Source organism: Neovison vison, chromosome 10 (assembly GCF_020171115.1).
Source record: "Neovison vison isolate M4711 chromosome 10, ASM_NN_V1, whole genome shotgun sequence".
Taxonomy (NCBI): Eukaryota; Metazoa; Chordata; class Mammalia; order Carnivora; family Mustelidae; genus Neogale; species Neogale vison.
Genome location: NC_058100.1, coordinates 1439941 through 1459580, shown reverse-complemented (window position 1 = coordinate 1459580; position 19640 = coordinate 1439941). Strand labels below are relative to the sequence as shown.

At 48.0% G+C, this 19640-nt stretch overlaps 1 protein-coding gene across 5 annotated transcripts in view; it reads left to right on the top strand.

Moving 5' to 3' along the window:
* Positions 1-19640, top strand: part of ASH1L (ASH1 like histone lysine methyltransferase) — a 180157-nt gene that overhangs the window by 151682 nt on the left and 8835 nt on the right. For all 5 annotated transcript variants that reach the window (XM_044266511.1, XM_044266512.1, XM_044266510.1 and 2 more), the window contains 11 exons: positions 1120-1326; positions 1455-1601; positions 9083-9191; positions 9594-9758; positions 9921-10015; positions 11961-12118; positions 13282-13434; positions 16296-16350; positions 16432-16564; positions 18267-18515; positions 19045-19131. In XM_044266511.1, coding sequence (XP_044122446.1) covers positions 1120-1326; positions 1455-1601; positions 9083-9191; positions 9594-9758; positions 9921-10015; positions 11961-12118; positions 13282-13434; positions 16296-16350; positions 16432-16564; positions 18267-18515; positions 19045-19131 — 1558 coding nt within the window. The remainder of the gene's footprint in view (positions 1-1119; positions 1327-1454; positions 1602-9082; positions 9192-9593; positions 9759-9920; positions 10016-11960; positions 12119-13281; positions 13435-16295; positions 16351-16431; positions 16565-18266; positions 18516-19044; positions 19132-19640) is intronic.

The following is a 19640-nucleotide window of genomic DNA, read 5'->3' as shown; positions in this document are numbered from 1 at the left end:
TTCTCAACAAGATTTGTAAGTTACGATGTGGATATGTGTGTGTGTTACATAAACTGTAATGTGATATTCTGATCTACCACTACATTCTTGATCTCCTTTGTTTTAATCATGTTCAGCAGCCTTACTATGATTCTAAACCAAACACCAAAACTAAGTGGCTTCTCTGAAAGATTGAGAAATACAAAAAAAAGAAAGCAGAAGACATGTGCATACCAACTTTTCTCTCCTATATTGAGAGGTTTTTGCTTGTTAATTCGCTAGAGGTTGTAAGTTCAGCTAGTACAGAGATTGGAAATGTTTCCAGTATGGAGATGTCATTTACACTAATGAAATGTAAAATTCTTTTTTTTTTTTTAAGATTTTATTTATTTATTTGATAGAGACACGGCAAGAGAGGGAACACAAGCAGGGGGAGTGGGAGAGGGAGAAGCAGGCTTCCCGAGCAGAGCAGGGAGCCCGTTGCAGGACTTGATCCCAGGACTCTGGGATCATGACCTGAGCTGAAGGCAGATGCTTAACCAACAGAGACACCCAGGTACCCCTCAAATAAATAAAATCTTAAAAAAAAAAAAAAAGTAGGGGCGCCTGGGTGGCTCAGCAGGTTAAAACATCTGCCTTCAGCTCAGGTCATGATCTCAGGGTCCCGGGATTGAGCCCCGCATCGGGCTCTCTGCTCAGTGGGGAGCCTGCTTCCCCCCACCACCTGCCTCTGCCTATTTGTGATCTCTGTCAAATAAATAAAGTCTCTTTTAAAAAATGTACTAAAATGTATACTTAAAAATTATTAATTCTTCTGTGGGTTATAGTTTTATTCTTAGCACAGAGCTAAATAGGATAGTGTTTACCTAGGATGCTTAGTGGGCAGTTAGCTTAATAATGTATTCAGCACTTGGAAATTTTCAGTATTATTCAGTAATATTCAGTATAACTTCACTTGGAAATTTTCAGTATTACTAAGTTTTGAAGTTGTGTACTCTTCGCCCTTGCGAACTTTGTTAACCCATCCAACCTTGATAAAATAAAAATTTAATGTATTTTAAAAGTTCCTGTAAAACAAAAATGGGTTCATGAAGGCATATATAATATTAATTGGCATACAATTATCTCGTTTCTTTCTAGAATGATCTTTGCCGAGTGTTCCCCCAACACTTGCCCCTGTGGTGAGCAGTGCTGTAACCAGAGGATACAGAGGCATGAGTGGGTGCAGTGTCTAGAACGATTTCGAGCTGAGGAAAAAGGTTGGGGAATAAGAACCAAAGAACCCCTGAAAGCTGGGCAGTTCATCATCGAATACCTAGGGGAGGTTGTCAGCGAACAGGAGTTCAGGTACAGTGATGAATGATGATACTGCCGCAAAATGGCAAAGGTACCAGATTAGTGTATAAAGTGGGAGATTTCAAGTTTCCTTTGAACTTAACCATTAATTGGCTTTCACTTCTTCCTCTCCTCTTCAGGAACAGGATGATCGAGCAGTATCATAATCACAGTGACCACTACTGCCTGAACCTGGATAGTGGGATGGTGATCGACAGCTACCGGATGGGCAATGAGGCCCGATTCATCAACCACAGCTGCGACCCAAACTGTGAAATGCAGAAATGGTAAGGAAGCAGGGGAAGGTGAAGTCACAAATCCTAAGAGAGCAGAAGGCATTGAGGGTATCAAGAGATGAGTCTGCCTTCAGGGTGAGTCCGCTTTCACAGCACCTCAGGTGACTCCCCCCAGGCAGAGTTGGCTGCTGCTCTTTCTTCTCTTCATCTTAACTCCTCCCAGAAGAACATAGCAGCATATATGATGATATAATAAGAGTAATACCTCAGACTTAGCAACTGCTCACTGTGTGCCCGGTTCTGTGTTACATGTTCATCTCCTGTGAGGTCACTCAGCATATTTATTACATGTCCACTGGCTTTGTCACAGTGAGAGACAATAATAAGTAAAATAGATAAGAGTCTAACTGAAAAGCAAAAAATTACATCTAAAAAAAATTGAAAAGGGGCACCTGGGTGGCTCAGTGGGATAAGGCCTCTGCCTTTGGCTCAGGTCATGATCTCAGGGTCCTAGGATCAAGCCCCACATTGGGTTCTCTGCTCAACGGGGAGCCTGCTTCCCTCTCTCTCTCTATCTTCCTCTCTGCCTACTTGTGAGCTCTGTCAAATAAATAAAATCTTAAAAAAATAAAATAAAAATTAAAAACAGTTGAAAAAAGATAATAGGAGAAGATTCTAGCAAGATGGTGGAGTAGGAAGCATCAGGAGTCTTATCTCCCCTTAGATATTTACACTGGCAGAATCCGGCTGATGGAACAATTTTGGAGTCTGTTGAAGGCTTGCAACCACTAGGGGAGGCCCGAGATGGTAAATCGCCTTCCTTTTAGTCAGTTCAGTCAACTTCAACTGTTAGAACAGTAGCAACTCCCATGCCTACCCCCAGCCACATGGACAGTAGCTCTGCATGCATTCCAGCAGCTTGCACACAGATTGCAGATGCTAGGATGGGGAAGGAAGACCCTGTCCTCCAAAAATGGTGAGTCTGGGCTCTGATTGCTGCTTCTGATCACAGAGGTGTGGACAAAGATGAGCAACCATTGTGGTGGCCCCTCCCACCGTTGTGGTAAGCTCTTCTCCTGCCACATGAAGTGACTTCCAGGAGACTTGAAGAGCCAGGGCCCTATTTTCTCCCCTTCATTTTTCACTTTTCTTTTTTTTTTTCCTTTTGGGGGCCAGATATTAAAAATTAGGGCATGTGAGCCTTGGGGAAGTTGGGAGAACCTTATTTCTAGACATACCACATTATTAGGTCCAAATTTGCAGTGTTCAAGAAAAAGTCACATGGAATACAAAGAAACGGGAAACTGTGGCCCATTCAAAAAAATACAATCCAAAACAATCTGTCCCTAAAAAAAGACTGAGTGGCAAATACGTTAGACAAAGATTTTTTAAAACACAAATCTCCAAAGGTGCTCAAAGAACTAAGGGACAGTATGGAGAAATTCATGACAATAATGTGTGAGCAAAATGGAAAGATCAGTAAAGAGATAGAGAGCAGAAGGCATTGATAGTCTGAAAAGTACCATAATTGAAATGAGAAGTTCACAAGAGGCAGTCAGAGGCAGATTTGAGCAGACTGAAGAAAGAAGCCATGAACTTCAAGATAAGACAATGGAAATCCTCAAGTCTGAGTAAAGGAAAGAAAAACCTTGAAGGAAAGGGAACTGACCCTAAGGGACCTCTGGGACACCATCCAGCAGACCAACATACGCATCCTGGGTGTCTGAGAAGGACCAAAGAGAAAGAGGCAAAGAGTGTTTGAAGAAATACTGGTTGAAAACTTCCTCAGTTTGATGGAAGCCGTGAACATGAATAAGCACGAAGCTCACTGAACTCCAAGTGAGGTGAACTCAGAGACACACAGCAGGAAACATAATCAGACTTCCCAGTGATAAAGAGCAGATCTTAAAAGCGGCATTAGACAAGCAAGTCATCACATACAGTAACATTATGTGCAGATTTCTTAACCAGAAATATTGGAGGCCTGTGGTGCCTGGCTGGTTCAGTCAGTGGAGCCTGTGACTCTTGATCTCGGGCTTATGAATTCAAGCTCCATGTGGGATATAGGGATTACTTAAAAGTAAAATCTTTAGGGTGCCTGCATGGCTCAGATGGTTAATAAAGGTAGAGGCATTTCACTCCCTGATTTCAAACTGTATTACGAAACTATAATAATCAAAACAGTATAGTATGGGCCTAAAAATGATATGAATTGAATAGAGAGCTTAGAAATAAACACATACTTGTGTGATCATTTAATTCACATCAAAGGAGCCACGAATATATCGTACAGAACAAGAAGTCTATTCAATAAATTGTGTTGGGAAAACTGGGCCCCTGTCTATACCAGACACAAAAATCAAGCCAAGATGTATTAAGGACTTAAAAGTAGCAGCTGAAATCATAAAATTCCTAGAAGAAATCATAGGGGATAAGCTCCTTGACATCATTCTTGGTGAAGACTTTCCGGGGTTGACACCAGAAGCAACGGGCAACAAAAGCAGAACTAAGCAAGTAGGATGACATCAGACTATAAAGTTCCTATGCAGCAAAGGAAAACATCAACAAAATAAAGCAACCCACAGAATGGGAGAAAATATTTGCAATTCATATACCTGATAAGGGGTGATACATGAAATAAAGAACTCCTGCAACTCATAGCAGCAAAGCACATCACAACCGAGTCTACAGTAATACTGAAGATTTTTTTTTTAAGATTTTATTTATTTATTTGACGAGAGAGAGATCACAAGTAGGCAGAGAGGCAGGCAGAGAAAGAGAGAGGGAAGCAGGCTCCCCGATGAGCAGAGAGCCCGATGCAGAACTCAATCCCAGGACCCTGAGATCGTGACCTGAGCTGAAGGCAGAGGCTTATCCCACTGAGCCACCCAGACGCCCCAAAATACTGAAGATTTATTAAGAGAATGCCACAAACAGTTGTGCGCCAGAAGATTGGATTACGTAGTTGAAATGGACAAATTTCTTCTTTTATTCATTAACGTATAATGTGTTATTAGTCCCAGGGGTACAGGTCTGTGAATCGTCAGGCTTACACACTTCACAGCACTCACCAGAGCACATGCCCCCCCGCCAGTGTCCATCCCCAGCCACCCCAACCCTCCCCCTCCCACAGCAACCTCCGTTTGTTGCCTGAGATTAAGAGTTTCTTATGGTTTGTCTCCCTCCCAGGTCCCATCTTGTTTCATTTTTCCCTCCCTGTCCTCCATGACCCCCCGCCCTGCCTCTCAAATTCCTCATATCAGAGAGATCATATGATAATTGTCTTTCTCTGATTGACTTATTTTGCTCAGCATAATGCTCTCTAGCTACATCCATGTCGTGGCAAATGGCAAGATTTCGGGGGTTTTGGTGGCTGCATAGTGTGGAATGGACACATTCCTTGAAACACAAAACCTACTAAGACTGAATCATAAAGACACAGAAAAATCTGAATAGACTCCTAACTAGTAAAGACCTTGAGTCACTCATCAGAAATCTGAACAAAGGGGCGGGGAGCTGCTTCTCCCTCTCTCTCTCCCCCTGCTCTTTCTCTTTTTCTCTCTCTATGAAATAAAATCTTTTTTAAAAAAGATAATCAGGTTGAACAGCTTTCTATTTTTGTAAATTTTTTAACTTTAAGTATTATATAAAGACACAGATTTTAAGTGTAAATTACCATCCATTTTTACAAATGTATACACCCATACAACCCACATCCTTTCAACATAAAGAACATTTCCATTGTTTCAGGCTTAGAATCTTGCCACCTCAAAGGCAAGCAGTGATGTGGTTTCTGTCACCAGATCAGTTTTCCTGTTGCAGAGCATGTCTGTGTAGTGCGCTGCCTGGCTTCTTTCACGTAGCGTGTTCTTAGAGTTCATCTGTGTTGTTGATTTGTTGATGTTTATTCTGGACTAATGTTCCTTTGTATAAATTCACCACAGTTTGTCCGTTTTCTTGAACTTCTATTTGGAGAGTTAAATAAAATGAACAAATTCCTTGAGAAAGCACAACTTACAAAATGGCACAAGGAGAGAGAAAAAGTCTGAATGTCTGCCCGTGAAGTTGAATGTATAATTAACAGCTTCTGACAGAAGAAGTTCCATGCTCAGATATCTTCACTGATAATTTTTCTGTATACTTAAAGAAGAAATAATGGCTATACTACCAATATCACATGAACTCTTCCGTTTTTTTTTTTTAAGATTTCATTTATTTATCTTGACAGACAGAGATCACAAGTAGGCAGAGAGGCAAGCACAGAGAGATGGGGAGGCAGGCTCCCCACCGAGCAGAAAGCCTGATGCGGGGCTCGATCCCAGGACCCTGGGATCACGACCTGAGCCGAAGGCAGAGGCTTTAACCCACTGAGCCACCAGGTGCCCCAAACTCTTCCATTTCTTAAGGCTAGTATAACCTTCGTCTGAAACCTAACAGCATCGTTAAGAGAAATAAGAAATCTGGGTGAAGATCTCCCATGAACATAGACATAGAAGTCCTCATTAAAATATTAGCAGATGGGGGGCACCTGGGTGGCTCAGTGGGTTAAGCCGCTGCCTTCGGCTCAGGTCATGATCTCAGGGTCCTGGGATCAAGTCCCACATTGGGCTCTCTGCTCAGCAAGGAGCCTGCTTCCCTCTCTCTCTCTCTCTCTCTCTCTCTCTCTCTCTCTTTGCCTGCCTCTCCATCTACGTGTGATCTCTCTCTGTCAGATAAATAAATAAAATCTTTAAAAAAAAAATATTAGCAAATGGGGCACCTGGGTGACTCAATGGGTTAAGCCTCTGCCTTCGGCTCAGGTCATGGTCTCAGGGTCCTGGGATCGAGCCCCACATCAGGCTCTCTGCTTAGCAGGGAACCTGCTTCCTCCTCTCTCTCTCTGCCTGCCTCTCTGCCTACTTGTGATCTCTGCCAAATAAATAAAATCTTAGGGAAAAAAAATTAGCAAATCAGCTCTAGCAATACGTAGGATTAATACATCATGACCACGTGGGGTTTACTCCAGGAATGGTTGGTTGGTTTAGCATTCATAATCAATGTAACTTACTGCATTCATGGAATAAAGACAAAAAATCATTTATCATCTCAGTGGGGGTAATAGAAAATAGCAAAGGTATTTGATAAAATTCAGTAGTGTTCGTAGAGGTGCCTGGCTGGCTCGGTGTACTGTTGGAGCACGCAACCCTTGATCTTGGGGTTGAACGTTTTTTTTTTTTTCTTTTAAGATTTTATTTATTTATTTATTTAGAGCAAGCATGTGAACAGGGAAGAACAGAAGAGAGACCAGCAGACTCCCCACTGAGCCCAACATGGGGGCTAACCCCCCCCCAGGAAAATAGCACTGGCTGTAAAGGAACAGATAACATTAAAAATTTCATCAAAAGATAGTATTACGGGAGTTAAAAAGCTAAGCCATACGCTGGGGAGAAGATGTTTATTTACAATATTTATCTGACAAAGAACTTTATAAATCTAGAATCTACAAATAAATAGGAAAGCCCAATTTTTAAAATAGTTCAAAGAATAGGCACAGTGAAAAGACTCAACAATGTTCAGAACAGAACGGGATGGCTCAGTTAAGTGTTGGACTTGAGCTCAGGTCATGATCTCAGGATCGAGTCCCGTGACCGACTCTGTGCTCCGTGGGGAGCCTGGCTCACCCTTTCCCTCTCCCTCTATCACTCCTGCTCCCTCCCTCTCGAATAAAGTCCTTTTAAAAAATAGTCAATACACATAAATAGGTGTTTAATATCTTTAACCATCCAAGAGAACTACTAACCTGTGTTGGAACACGACATGTTCCCCCGTACCGGCTGCAGAGACAGACACTGCCGAGCGCGCCGTCGGACACTAGTGCTCGTAGGTGCTGGCGGGCTGTGTGCGGGTCGAGAGCCACGGCCGCCAGAGAGCTTGCCCATACCTGTCTTGGCTAAACGTGGCCCGTAGCTCCATGCCACGCTCCCGAGTGTGTCCCCAGCAGAAGTGAGCGTTCACGCTCAAAGGCGTGTGCGGGAACACCCACAGAAACACCTTCGTAACAGCTGAGAACTACGGGCGGTCCGGGTACCTCCCCGTAAGACAGGAGTCCAAGTGGTGCTGTTCACGCAGTAGAGCTGACCGCAGCCGTAGTAACACCGCGTGGGGGAACGAAGCTTGTGCTTGTGTCTCCTCCAGTGAATTACTCTGTATGATTCCGCTCATGTGACGGCCCAGCGACGCCAGACTAGTCAGTGGCGACAGAGAGAGTCGCCGCACATCCCGTGTGGGGAACGTGCTAGCTGGGAAAGAAAGGTTTCTGGGAGGTTGCACAGGTGTAAAGACAACTAGAAGTCGGCAAGCGAACTGTACTCTCGGAGTTGTGTGTTCTGCGCCATGTAAGACCCCCTAGGGGCACCTGGACAGCTCATTTGGTTACGTGCCTGATTCTTGATTTGTGGCCCAGGGCATGATCTCAGGGTTGTAAGATCAAGGCCTGTATCGGGCTCTGCGCTGCACGGAGTCGGCTTGGGATTCCCTGCACCTCCCCCTCTGCCCTCCTCCGGTCTCCTCCCTCCTCTCCTCGCTGCTTCTCTCCTCTGCCCTCTCCCCCTCTCCCATTCTCTCCTCCTCCCTTCCCCTCTCTAAAAATAAATAAGAATCCACAAACATTTTTTTAAGTTCATTTATTTCATTCAGTAACCTCTACACCCAGCATGGGGCTTGAACTTACAGCCTCGAGACCAGGTGCAGCATGCTCTTCCGACTAAGCCAGCCGGGCGTCCCACCAGTCCCCCCGGGTTTTTAAAACAGTACAGTGTATAATCAGGTTTTTAATGTCATGGGTCCGCAGACTTTTGGGGTGCGCCAGTAAAAATTTACAAAGACGTGGGTGGGGTTTGCTGTAGTTTGCCAGCCACCAGCATAGACTAAAAATGCGTTCTGAATGGGAGGGGGGAGCCTGAATATATTAGAGAAATTTCCATTTGATAAGGATAGGATCCAGGCTAAACCTTAGTGTTTCCGACATTGGCAGGGAGGCAGCAGTGAAGCAAGAGAAGAAAATCTGTGGCATCAGACAGCCTGCATTTTAGTCCCCTGGTTTTGAATGCAGCTTCCTTGCTGTGTGACTGAACAAATTGTCTAAGCCACAAATACTTCCTGTATAAAATAGGGATCAAAGTCCCTGTCTCATCGGCATAGAAACAGACACTGGAAGTGCAGAGACTGGCCAGGAAACCCCAAGTAATTGGACAGATAAGCAAAGGCACATTTGAAATCAGCATACCATTTCAGGCAGGGTATTACGGAACTCGGCCTTTGGGGCACCTGGGGGGCTCAGCTGGCTAAGCAGCCGCCTTCGGCTCAGGTCATGATCCCTGGGCCCTAGGATGGAGCCCCAAGTTTGGTTCCCTGCTCAGCATGGAGTCTGCTTCTCCCCATCCCGCTGCCCCTGCCGCCTGCTCATGCACACACCCTCTGTCTTTCAAATAAATAATAAAATCTTTTAAAAAAAAAAAAAGAATCTCTGCCTTTAACCCTCTCCTGCTCCGTAGGTCTGTCAATGGCGTGTACCGGATCGGACTGTACGCTCTGAAAGACGTACCAGCTGGTACCGAGCTCACTTACGATTACAACTTCCATTCCTTTAATGTGGAGAAACAGGTAAGCATAATCCGTTCGGGAGGGAGCTGGGACTTTGCCACCGCACCAGGCACACCACAGGCCTTCTTGAACGTTACTGTGCACAGCCGATGAGAAGTACGTTGGAGAAGGCGGGTTCCAGCCCGCTTTCCTAGGCGCTGGCTCAGAACTCTGTAGAAAGAGACTCTCTGTCGTGTTGGTTTTCGGTCAGTTCTTAGCCGGCCCAGTGAAGAAGTTTTCCCAAAGTTGAATCTTTCCCTTCCATGGAAACACATTTATGTTTATTTTACTCTCAGTTGCTTTACCTCTGCCTAAAAACTTCTTGACTGAAACTCACTGTCAGGCGTCCAGATGCTCGGGCGCGCAGTTGGAACTCGGCAGTGAGGCTGCCGGCTCGAAGCACGACTCTCTTTCCTTTCAAAGCAACTGTGTAAGTGTGGCTTCGAGAAATGTCGAGGAATCATCGGGGGCAAGAGTCAGCGCGTGAACGGACTCACCAGCAGTAAAAGCAGCCAGCCCGTGGCTACGCATAAGAAGTCCGGACGGTCGAAAGAGAAGAGGAAGTCAAAGCACAAGCTGAAGAAGAGGGTGAATAACGGCCTCATTCCTGGCTTTCCCGGCACTGCTGCCCGGGGCGGGTGCAGAGAGAAGGGCGGCCCCGGAGGGTGGGCGTAAAGCCGTCCCAATGCCCTTCAGGGGGGTTCCCGATTGACCCTTTCTTTCCTGCAATCCGGTCCCTGTGTTTTCCAGAGAGGCCACCTCTCCGAAGCACCCAGCGAAAACATGAACACTCCAGCGAGCTCGGCCCCGCAGATTCAGATGAAGCCAATGTCTAATCGCGAGAGGTAAAAAGGAGGTTTTCTTGCCTTTGTGTGATTTGCTTGTCACTTTAAAAATCATTAAACATCCGTAAGGTTGAGTCGTTTCTCAGGAGGTCATTAGCCAGGAATCGGGATATGTAAATTTGGATGGGGGGTGGATACGTGTTTGTTTTCCCCAATTTCTAACTGAAATTTAGCATTTCCTTCAAATATGATCATAGACAAAAAGTGTGTGTGTGTGTGTGTGTGTAGTATTTGCAGTTTCCATGATTTATCACCAATGTTCACAAAATATCACGTGATTTCTACCTTGAAATTACCGTTGTTAAACCTACCATTAGCCACTAGAACTTGTCATGTGTTAAAAAAATCAGTGTTTACTTCTGTGTCACAATTTTGGGGTTTTTTTAATCTTCTGAAAACAATTTCAGTGTATTGGATTTCCTTTTAACCCTGTGTATTAAAAGTTAAAATTTTTAAATTTAAATTTTTTTTAATACTTTAAAACTCTGTTCAGGGAAGGATGACACAGGCTTCATCAGACTGCCAGATTCCCTGCTTTGTTGATAAATTATTAGAGCAGTAAACAGGGTCTGTAGTGACCATATTCACTCTTCCCTGTACTTGGGTAAGATTCGTCCTTGTCAGGAGTAAGCGAAGTAAATATGCATGTGCTGAGCTTCCCAGGTCCTGGGACGTATCCTCCATCTTCCCTGGCCTGCTCCAGTATCTTAGAAAGTTCGTCAGCATTGTAACTTCACTGTGATCTTGGCCGCTTTTGTCCCATATCACTTGAGTCATAGAAGTTTTAAACTGGAAGAAAGCAGAGATGATCTAGTCCAGCGAGTTCTGCTCGGCTGCGTATTCGCCGGGAGCGGTCAGCGCCTCCCGCCGGCCAAGCTGCTCCGCACATCTCTGACCTGGAACTTTCAGAGGTGGGACCAAAGCTTTAGTAGTCCATAAAGCTCCCCTGATGATTTCAGTGTGACCAGGTCAGGAACTATAAAATTGGTTGAAGTTTAGTTGACCGAGGCCACGGTTTGAGACTTACCCAGTGTCACATCTGTCTATGTGTGCACTGGGGTGGGGATCAAGTTGTGGAGTCACCACATTGTGTGGGGTCCTTGAAGACAGACGTAACTTACCATAAGCTCACAGGTCTGCGTGGGGCACTGCATTACACAGGGTTTGCCCAGGCCATACCTGTCTCACGTGTCTCGGCCTTGATCTGCCGGTCCAGTCCTCCTTCCTACAGCTGGTCCTGAGCCCACACTTCGTTGGGCGACTTCAGTGAGAATCCGTGTACGTACTCGATGAATCGCAGCCTTCGAGTCAGGCTGTTTCTCTTGCGAGAGTTTCTGCAGCTTTTAAGTGGTATTTGCCAGATGCTTACAAATAGTGCAGGGGAATCTTCTATGTTATATGGAGAAAAAAAATGCAAAACTGAATTGTTTTCCCATATATAATATATAATTATTTTACAATAGGTGAATTAACTGATAATCATTGATTTATATCATCGTTAACAATGGTTCTGGGGCACCTGACTGGCTCAGCCAGTAGAGTGTGCAACTCTTGATCTCTGGGTTGTAATTGCAAGCCCCATATTGGGTGTTGAGATGACTTAAAAATAATATCTTCAGGGCGCCTGGCTGGCTCAGTCAGTCAGGCCTCTGCCTTCAGCTCAGGTCATGATCCCAGAGTCCTGGGATCGAGCCCCATGTTGGGTTCTTTGCTCAGAGGGGCATCTGCTTCTCCCTTTGCCTGCCACTCCCCCTGCTTGTACACACGTTCGCACGCGCGTTCTCTCTCTCTCTCTCTCTCTCTGTGTCAAGTAAAATCTTTTTAAAAATCTCTCTCTCTCTCTCTCTGTGTCAAGTAAAATCTTTTTAAAAAAGTGGTTTACATAGAGTGGGCATGTAATAAATGCTTATTGAATTAATGAATAAAAGACCTTCCTTCCTTCCAGGAACTTTGTGTTAAAGCATCATGTATTCTTGGTCCGAAACTGGGAGAAGATTCGGCAGAAACAAGAGGAAGTCAAGCACACCAGTGACACCCTCCACTCTGCGTCGCTCTACAGCCGCTGGAACGGCATCTGCCGAGATGACGGGAACATCAAGTCCGGTACGACTGGAAACAAGTGCACCTATTGGTTCCGTAGTATTGTCTCCCACTGGTTATTTTAGTTGCTTTCATTCTATTCAATGATTCTTTTTACTCTGGACCAAAAAAGCTAAGATCCCAGCATACAGGCATCATTCAGCTGCTCAGGTTTCTAGTCAGTGCTCAAGGGAGTAGGAAGAATCCCCTTCACCAGCTTCCCAAACACCACCTGTAGCCCGAAGCGTCCAGTCATGCGATCGGTAGTGGGCCCCCCACGTCCCTTCCTGCCTGGACTGTAACTTGCATATGGGTAAATCGTGACGCTGCATGCGGGAGAAAATGACAGCAGCGTAAATTTGAAGACTTCTTTCCCCCCACGTTCAGATGAGCACCGTGTGCACAGACCTCCAGATTGCTGTTCTCTGAGCTTCTTGAGTGAATAATGTAACCGCTTTCCTGAGTTCAGATCTGTTGTCCACTGGCCTGTCCAGGCGTCTTTTCTAAGCCAATAGAGTTCAAGAGCGCTCGCTCCTCATTGAGCCTTTCCTCCCCCTCACGAAGTAGAAGCGTTGTGCGTGGTGTATGAGGGGAGCTGCTTGCTCTTTGCGAACTTGGTCGATGGGGAAATTTGCCTCCAGTCCTGTCAGTAACTTGACTGGCATGAAGTCTCCAAACTTACACCCCAGTTAGGTCCAGTCTCCTGTAATAACAAGTACTTCTGGAGTCTGGTACAGGTCCTGGTACAGGTCTGGTACAGGGCCTGCGCTCAATGCATGAAAAACATTCCCTCATTTAATCTGCACGATACCTCCTGAGGGGAGCACTACCGTTATTTCCCCTTTGCAGCCCAGAAGCTGAGACAGAGAGCCTGAGTAACTTGCCCGAGATCACGAGCTAGGAAGTAGCGAAGCCAGAATTCAAACACAGACTCATTTTGGGGCGCAGGCTGGCAGCCGCTGTACTGCCCAGCATTGGGTCAGAGATCGGGCGCCTCGAACGTGCAGCTTCAGTCTCTGTGGTAAACTCCAGCGTTTCCACAGATTTCTTGAAAGAGGAGAGAGAGAACTCCATCACTAATCTGCTTCATCACTTCAGGGAAAATAGAGCAATGGCAAGAACCCATGGGGGAGAAGGCCACATGGCGCTCTCGTTTCCTAGAACTGATTCTCACTGTGTCCTTGCAGACGTCTTCATGACCCAGTTCTCGGCCCTACAGACAGCACGGTCGGTTCGCACAAGGCGGCTGGCAGCGGCGGAGGAAAACATTGAGGTGGCGCGGGCAGCCCGCCTCGCCCAGATCTTCAAAGAGATCTGTGATGGCATCATCTCCTACAAAGGTGACCCCACTCACCCCAGAGGCTTTCTCCTCAGCTTTTCTGTAAAAATCCTGCCACTCACCCTCACCTGAGACCCCTAAGACCAAGAACAACGGACCGACCGTTCAGGGCGAGGGGTTTAGGAGGCTTTCCTCGGTCTTTCTTTTGTCAGCATAGAATGCATAGGACTGGTTTTAGTCTTTGGGAAGTGTTGATAGAATCTAAATCCTTTGGGGGCACCTGGGTGGCTCAGTAGATTAAGCCTCTGCCTTTGGCTCAGATCATGGTCTCAGGGTCCTGGGATCGAGCCCCGCATCGGGCTCCCTGCTCAGCAGGGAGCCTGCTTCCCCTCTCTCTCTCTCTGCCTGCCTCTCTGCCTGCTTGTGATCTCTCCCTCTGTCACATAAATAAATAAAATCTTCAAAAAAAAGAATCTAAATCCTTTGATCTTCTATGTCAGTTTTCAGTATTTATTAGAATTTTATCAAAGTTAAGTACTGTATTTAGAAATCACGTATTTTAGCTATAGGATAGAAAGAACAGGTCTCTGTCTTGAATGTCATTTTCCTGAATGAGGCAGTAAATTAGCAATTTAAGGAAAAGGTGTTATGAACATGTGATTTCAGTGTTTCTTAACCTTTTATTTTTTTAAGTTTTTTGTTGATTTGTTTTTGTTTTAAGTAATCTCTACACCCAGTGTGGGGCTTGAACTTAAAACCCTGAGATCAAGAGCCGCATGCCCTACCGACTGAGCTTTTAAAGCATTTTCATGCAAACACCAATACCTCTCCTTTCCTCTTTCAAGACGTCTTTAGAGTATGTGATGGGGGTGATGGTGGGGAAGGAGAGTTTTTAATCTGGGGGAGGTAGTGTGGTAGTGTTTGTGACTTTCTGACCAGGAAATTTGGAGATGTTTAAAATGAGAGCTTTTAACAAATAACTGTAGCTTTTTGCCCTCAACTTTGCTCGCTCTCCCTCCCTCTCCCTCGATTCTGAATAATTTGGTTTCCCTTCCCTGTTCCTTTTCTGGCTACTACTTACCTCTGTATCTCAGTGGCTCTTTGCAGTTCCGTTAACCTAAGGAGATAGAGAAGAAAGGGGAACCAGCCTGTCCTGACGTGTAAAGGCTTGTGGCACCTGTTCTCTTTCCATTCCAAAAAAAGTCACCCTGCACATGGCCAGCCAGGCCCGTGTGATGTACTGTGAATCAGCAGCCGGTCCGTCGACATGTCCCCACATTCTGGGCATGAAGTAATGGGCTTTTTCCCTCACTGTTGCTAGAAAGTAAAGTAGCCTGTGAAGGTTCCCCAAAAAGTTAAAGACAGAAGGTCGTGATCCCAATCCTCGACAGACCCCCTGCTCAGCCGGGATCCGGCTTCTCCCTCTGCCTCCTGTGCTCCCCTTGCTTGCGCATTCACCCTCTCCCTGACAAATTTTTTTTTTTTTAAAGATTTTATTTATTTATTTGACAGAGAAAGCACAAGCAGAGGGAGGGGCAGAGAGAGAAGAAGCAGGCTCCCCACTGAGCAGGGAACCCAAGGTAGGGCTCGATCCCAGGCCCCCGGGATCATGACCTGAGCCACACACTCGACTGACCGAGTCAGCCAGGCGCCCCAATAAATAAATCTTAGGAAGGAAGGAAACAAAAGTAAAAAATAAATAGAAACACCATACGACTCAGTAATCACATTACTGGGTATTTGCCCAAAGGAAATGAAAGTACTAATTGAAAAACATACGTGCACCCCTGTGGTTTTCACAGCATGATTTAGAATAGGCAAGAAGTAGCTTCCGGGTCCATCCGTAAATGAACAGATAAAGCAGAGGTGGTATGTGTGCAATGGAATGTTTCTTGGCCACGAAAAGGAAGGAAATCTTGCCATTTCTAACATGGATAGATCCACAGGGCATTATGTTTTGTGAAGTAAGTCAGGTACCATGTGATTTCACTCGTATGTGAAAATTCTTAAATACAGAGAACTGGTGTTGCTGGAGGGCAGGGGAGGGGATGGATGAAATAAAGGGGATTAAGTACAGACTTGCAGTCACAGAACGGAGTAGGGAGTGCAGTGGGTCATACGGGGACAGCTTCGTGTGGCGACCGCCGGGGACCGCACTCCCGGTGGTGCGCGTCGATCCCACACACGGTTGTCAGATCGTGAGGTGGTGTACCCGAAGCTGACACTGCATGTCAACTATACTTCAGTAATAAAATAGAATGTTTTGAAAGATTTTATTTATTTTAGTGAGCGCTCGCGAGCAGGGAGCGAGAGCCCCGGCGGGCTGCGCTGAGCTGGGGCTCATCTCACGACCCTGAGACCCCAAGCGGAGCTGGAAGCTAGAGTCGGAGGCTTAACTCACTGAGCAAAGGTGCCCAGGAAATAGAACTTGTAAAAAAGAAAGTGGGTAAGGTGGCAGTAGCCCCAGTTGTGGGTTGTTCACATGATATGAAGTAACTGTTACAGAAGACGGATTCCAGCAAGGATTTCCAGTTCTAAATCATTCATTATCTGGAATTTAATGGAACCCAAACCACCAGAATAATAGTGTGGCCGACGGTCCAGGAGCAAGAACTAGAAAACCCTGTTTGGAGAAGACGTTCTTGGCTTCAGTAACGTTTGCGGAGCGGGGCATCGCCCGCCGCCCTCCTGTACTTACTTCCCTGTCTCTCGCTGTTCCTGTCCCGGGTCGTCCCGAAAGCCCTCCCCTGCCTCCAAGAGCCCACATTTCTGAAAAGTCCTGTACTTTTCATGGTTGCGCCTCAAAAAAAGCTTGGATTGTCCCCGCGAACTTCTGACGTGGGGGCTTCTGCGTTCTCCGAGAGAGTGCGCGCCGGCCTCTCCCGCTCACACCGGCCTTCTGACCCCTGCCTTCTTTTGCAGATTCTTCCCGACAAGCTCTGGCCGCCCCCCTCTTGAACCTCCCCCCAAAGAAAAAGTAAGTTCACCAGCGTAGGAACCCGGGAGGTTTCAGTCTGCGCTCGGCCTGCCGGGTTGACACGCTGGCTTTCGGCTGCAGGAACGCGGATTACTACGAGAAGATCCCAGAGCCGCTGGACCTGGCCACCATCGAGCGACAGATCCTCACCGGCCATTACAAGACCGTGGAGGCCTTTGACGCTGACATGCTCAAGGTGTTCCGCAACGCTGAGGTACCTACACTGACTTCAAACGTGGATTTAAGACGTTTATTTTGAAGGAGAGGTGGGCAGGGGACGGAATAGCTGGGGGCGGGCGCGACGGGGGTGGACGTGAAGGAGGGCCCTTGTCGCGACGAGCTCGGGGTGAGAGACATACGCGATGAAACCCCGAGTTCTCCAGAAACCAGCATCACAGTATAGGTTAGATAACTAGAATTTCAATAAAAACTTTAGAAAAGGGTGCAGTCCGTGAAGCGTCCGCCTTGGCTCAGGTCATGATCCTGAGGTCCTGAGATGGAGCCCTGCGTCGGGCTCCCTGCTCCGTGGGGAGTTTGCTTCTCCCTCTGCCTGCTGCTCCTCCTGCTTATGCTGTCTCTGTCTCAAATAAATAAAATATTTTTTAGAAGTAATTAATAACTTCTTTAGAAAATTTTTTTCTAGAGGCTTAAGATTTTTACCTTCTGTCAACCTTTATATTTCTGGCAAAGGAAGGCAACAATTTTTTTTTTTAAGATTTTAGTTTTAAAAAGAAAGGATTTTATGTATTTATTTGAGAGAGTGAGAGAGCAAGCGTAAACAGGGGAGCGGCAGGCAGAAGGAGAAGCAGGCTCTCCGCTGAGTGGGGAGCCCCGTACGGGAGTTGGTCCCAGGACTCTGGAATCATGACCTGAACTGAAGGCAGAAGCTTTAACTGGCCGAACCACCCAGGCGTCCCAAAAGACAACAATTTTTACTGAGTTCCCTTGTGTAAAGTTTAGGGTTTGCTAAATATTGTGGAGTGTTTATATATAGTAAAGACATTGATATCACTAGAAGGAAAGACTAAATTATACTGCCCAAAATGACATTTTCATAAAAACCTAATTTAGGGCTGCCTGGGTGGCACAGTCAGTTCAGCATCTGACTCTGGTTTCATCTCAGGTGGTGGTCTCAGGGTCCCCAGGCCCACCTTGGGGCCCGTGCGTGGGTGCGCACCCACATTCTCTCACTCTCTCTAGTTGAATAGATAAATCTGGGGGGGAAACAACCTAATTTAGTTTTGAATCTTTGTGTTTACATAGTACATTTCACACACTTAAGTCATAGCTGTAGTTTCTTTCCTCAAGGCAATAAATACACGTGAAAGACACAGAATTGTGTAGAGTAAGAAATAAATCTGAAGGATGGACCTGGGGTTTAGGCTAATGGGTGGTAGATTACACTGGTGAGAAGGTGACCTTGAACCTAAAAGAGAAGATAGAATATTGTATGGAACATGGAGAAGACGTTTTTCAGTGATTCTGAAATAGTTGGAGAGGAATGAGACTAAGGGGCTACAAGACAACGGGAGAGTTGAGGTGAGGACCTGAGGACAGAAGCAAGCAGAGCGGACAAGTAGGGGAACTCGGTCGGTGCTGGGCGCCAGCGCGCTTTCTGCCCAGCACGCTTCCGTGGGCACTGCCTGCGGCTGCGGGACAGTGAGCGCTCACGCCGCGGGCTCCGATCGGCGTCCGCGGGGCGTGCGGGGTGTGCGGGCCCAGGACGGTGGACGGCCGCAGAGCAGACAGGAAACGCACACTCGGGTCCCCGCGCCTCCTGCGGGCTGTGCGGGCGGCCGGCGGGGCCCGTCGCTCTGACCTGAGACCCGCGCCCCGAGATCGGGAGCCGCGGCCGCACACACTGAGCGCCCCCGCGCCCCAGAAGACCCACCAGGCTCTGCCCCGCTCTCCCGCAGAAGTACTACGGGCGCAAGTCGCCCATCGGGAGGGACGTGTGCCGCCTGCGGAAGACCTACTACAACGCGCGGCACGAGGCGTCGGCGCAGATCGACGAGATCGTGGGGGAGACGGCGAGCGAGGCGGACAGCAGCGAGACGTCGGTGTCGGAGAAGGAGAACGCGCACGAGAAGGACGACGACGTGATCCGCTGTGTCTGCGGCCTGCACAAGGACGAAGGCCTCATGATCCAGTGCGACAAGTGCATGGTGAGCCCGCGCCGGCCGGCCTGCGGGCAGGGGAGGCGCCGCTGCGCTCATCTCGCGGTGCACTGGGGGCCGATCCCCTTCCGCGCCCCACACTTTCCCTCGCGGAGCCGCCTCCCTCGGAGCGGAGTGGACGGGGCTCCCGACGGAGGAGCGTCCGCACTGCGCTGCCTGGTTGGGGAGTGGAGCCAGGAGGGGCAGGGGCGCGGGGCAGTCCCGGGGCTGCAGCCCGGAGAGCATGGGTGGGGGGGGACTCACCCCTTCTGGCACCCGGTCCCTGGGCGTCCCCCGAGCGCGCCGCTGGGCAAGGGCCGCCGCGGTGCTGTGTTCCGAGCCCCGCGCGTCCCCACACGTGCCCGTGCCGACCAGGCAGCGCACTTGGTTCAGGCGCCCCCCCTTCCCCCAGTCTTCAACCGGTTCTGACTTGGCACTTGCCCACTTCTCCCTGTTGCACCTCGCCCGGTCCTTCTGCTGAACTTCTTTGTCACTCCGTTCGCCGCGGAGCCCCTCCCACACACCCTTCTCCCCACAGGTGTGGCAGCACTGCGACTGCATGGGGGTGACCTCGGCCGTGGAGCACTACCTGTGCGAGCTCTGCGACCCGCGGCCTGTGGACAGAGTAAGCGCCGCCTGCCGGACTCTGATCTGCACCCGGGACACTAGCCCGGGGGCTCCCTCCTGCCCTGCTCCGGGGGCACCGCATTGCCCCGATAAACCGCTCAGCCTCTCTGGGCCTTAGTTTCTTACACTCTGCACTAGGGTACTAATGCTGCCCTTCCTTTTCCCGTGCTTCTACGTTACGTAGAGGCCTCTGGAAGGACTGGCGCCCAGCACACTCAGCCCCCCACTCAGCTCCCCACGCGAGTGCACAGGCTGGTCTTGGGCCCACCTGTCAGGAGAGACAGTGGGTTGGGTGACTTGTCCAAGTTGCTAAGCGGGTTTTATCCTGGGTCTGCTGTGTCTGTGCGTGTGGTCTCGGGCAGGTGTTCGCTGTGAAGGGAAGCCTTTGGGGCAGCGTTCCGGGACAGCGGTGTTGGCATTCTGAGCGGACGTTTCTGTGCTCTGAGGGATGCGCTGTGCAAAGTCGGGCGTCCCTGGCCTCCGGGCACTAAATGCTGGTGGCTTCTG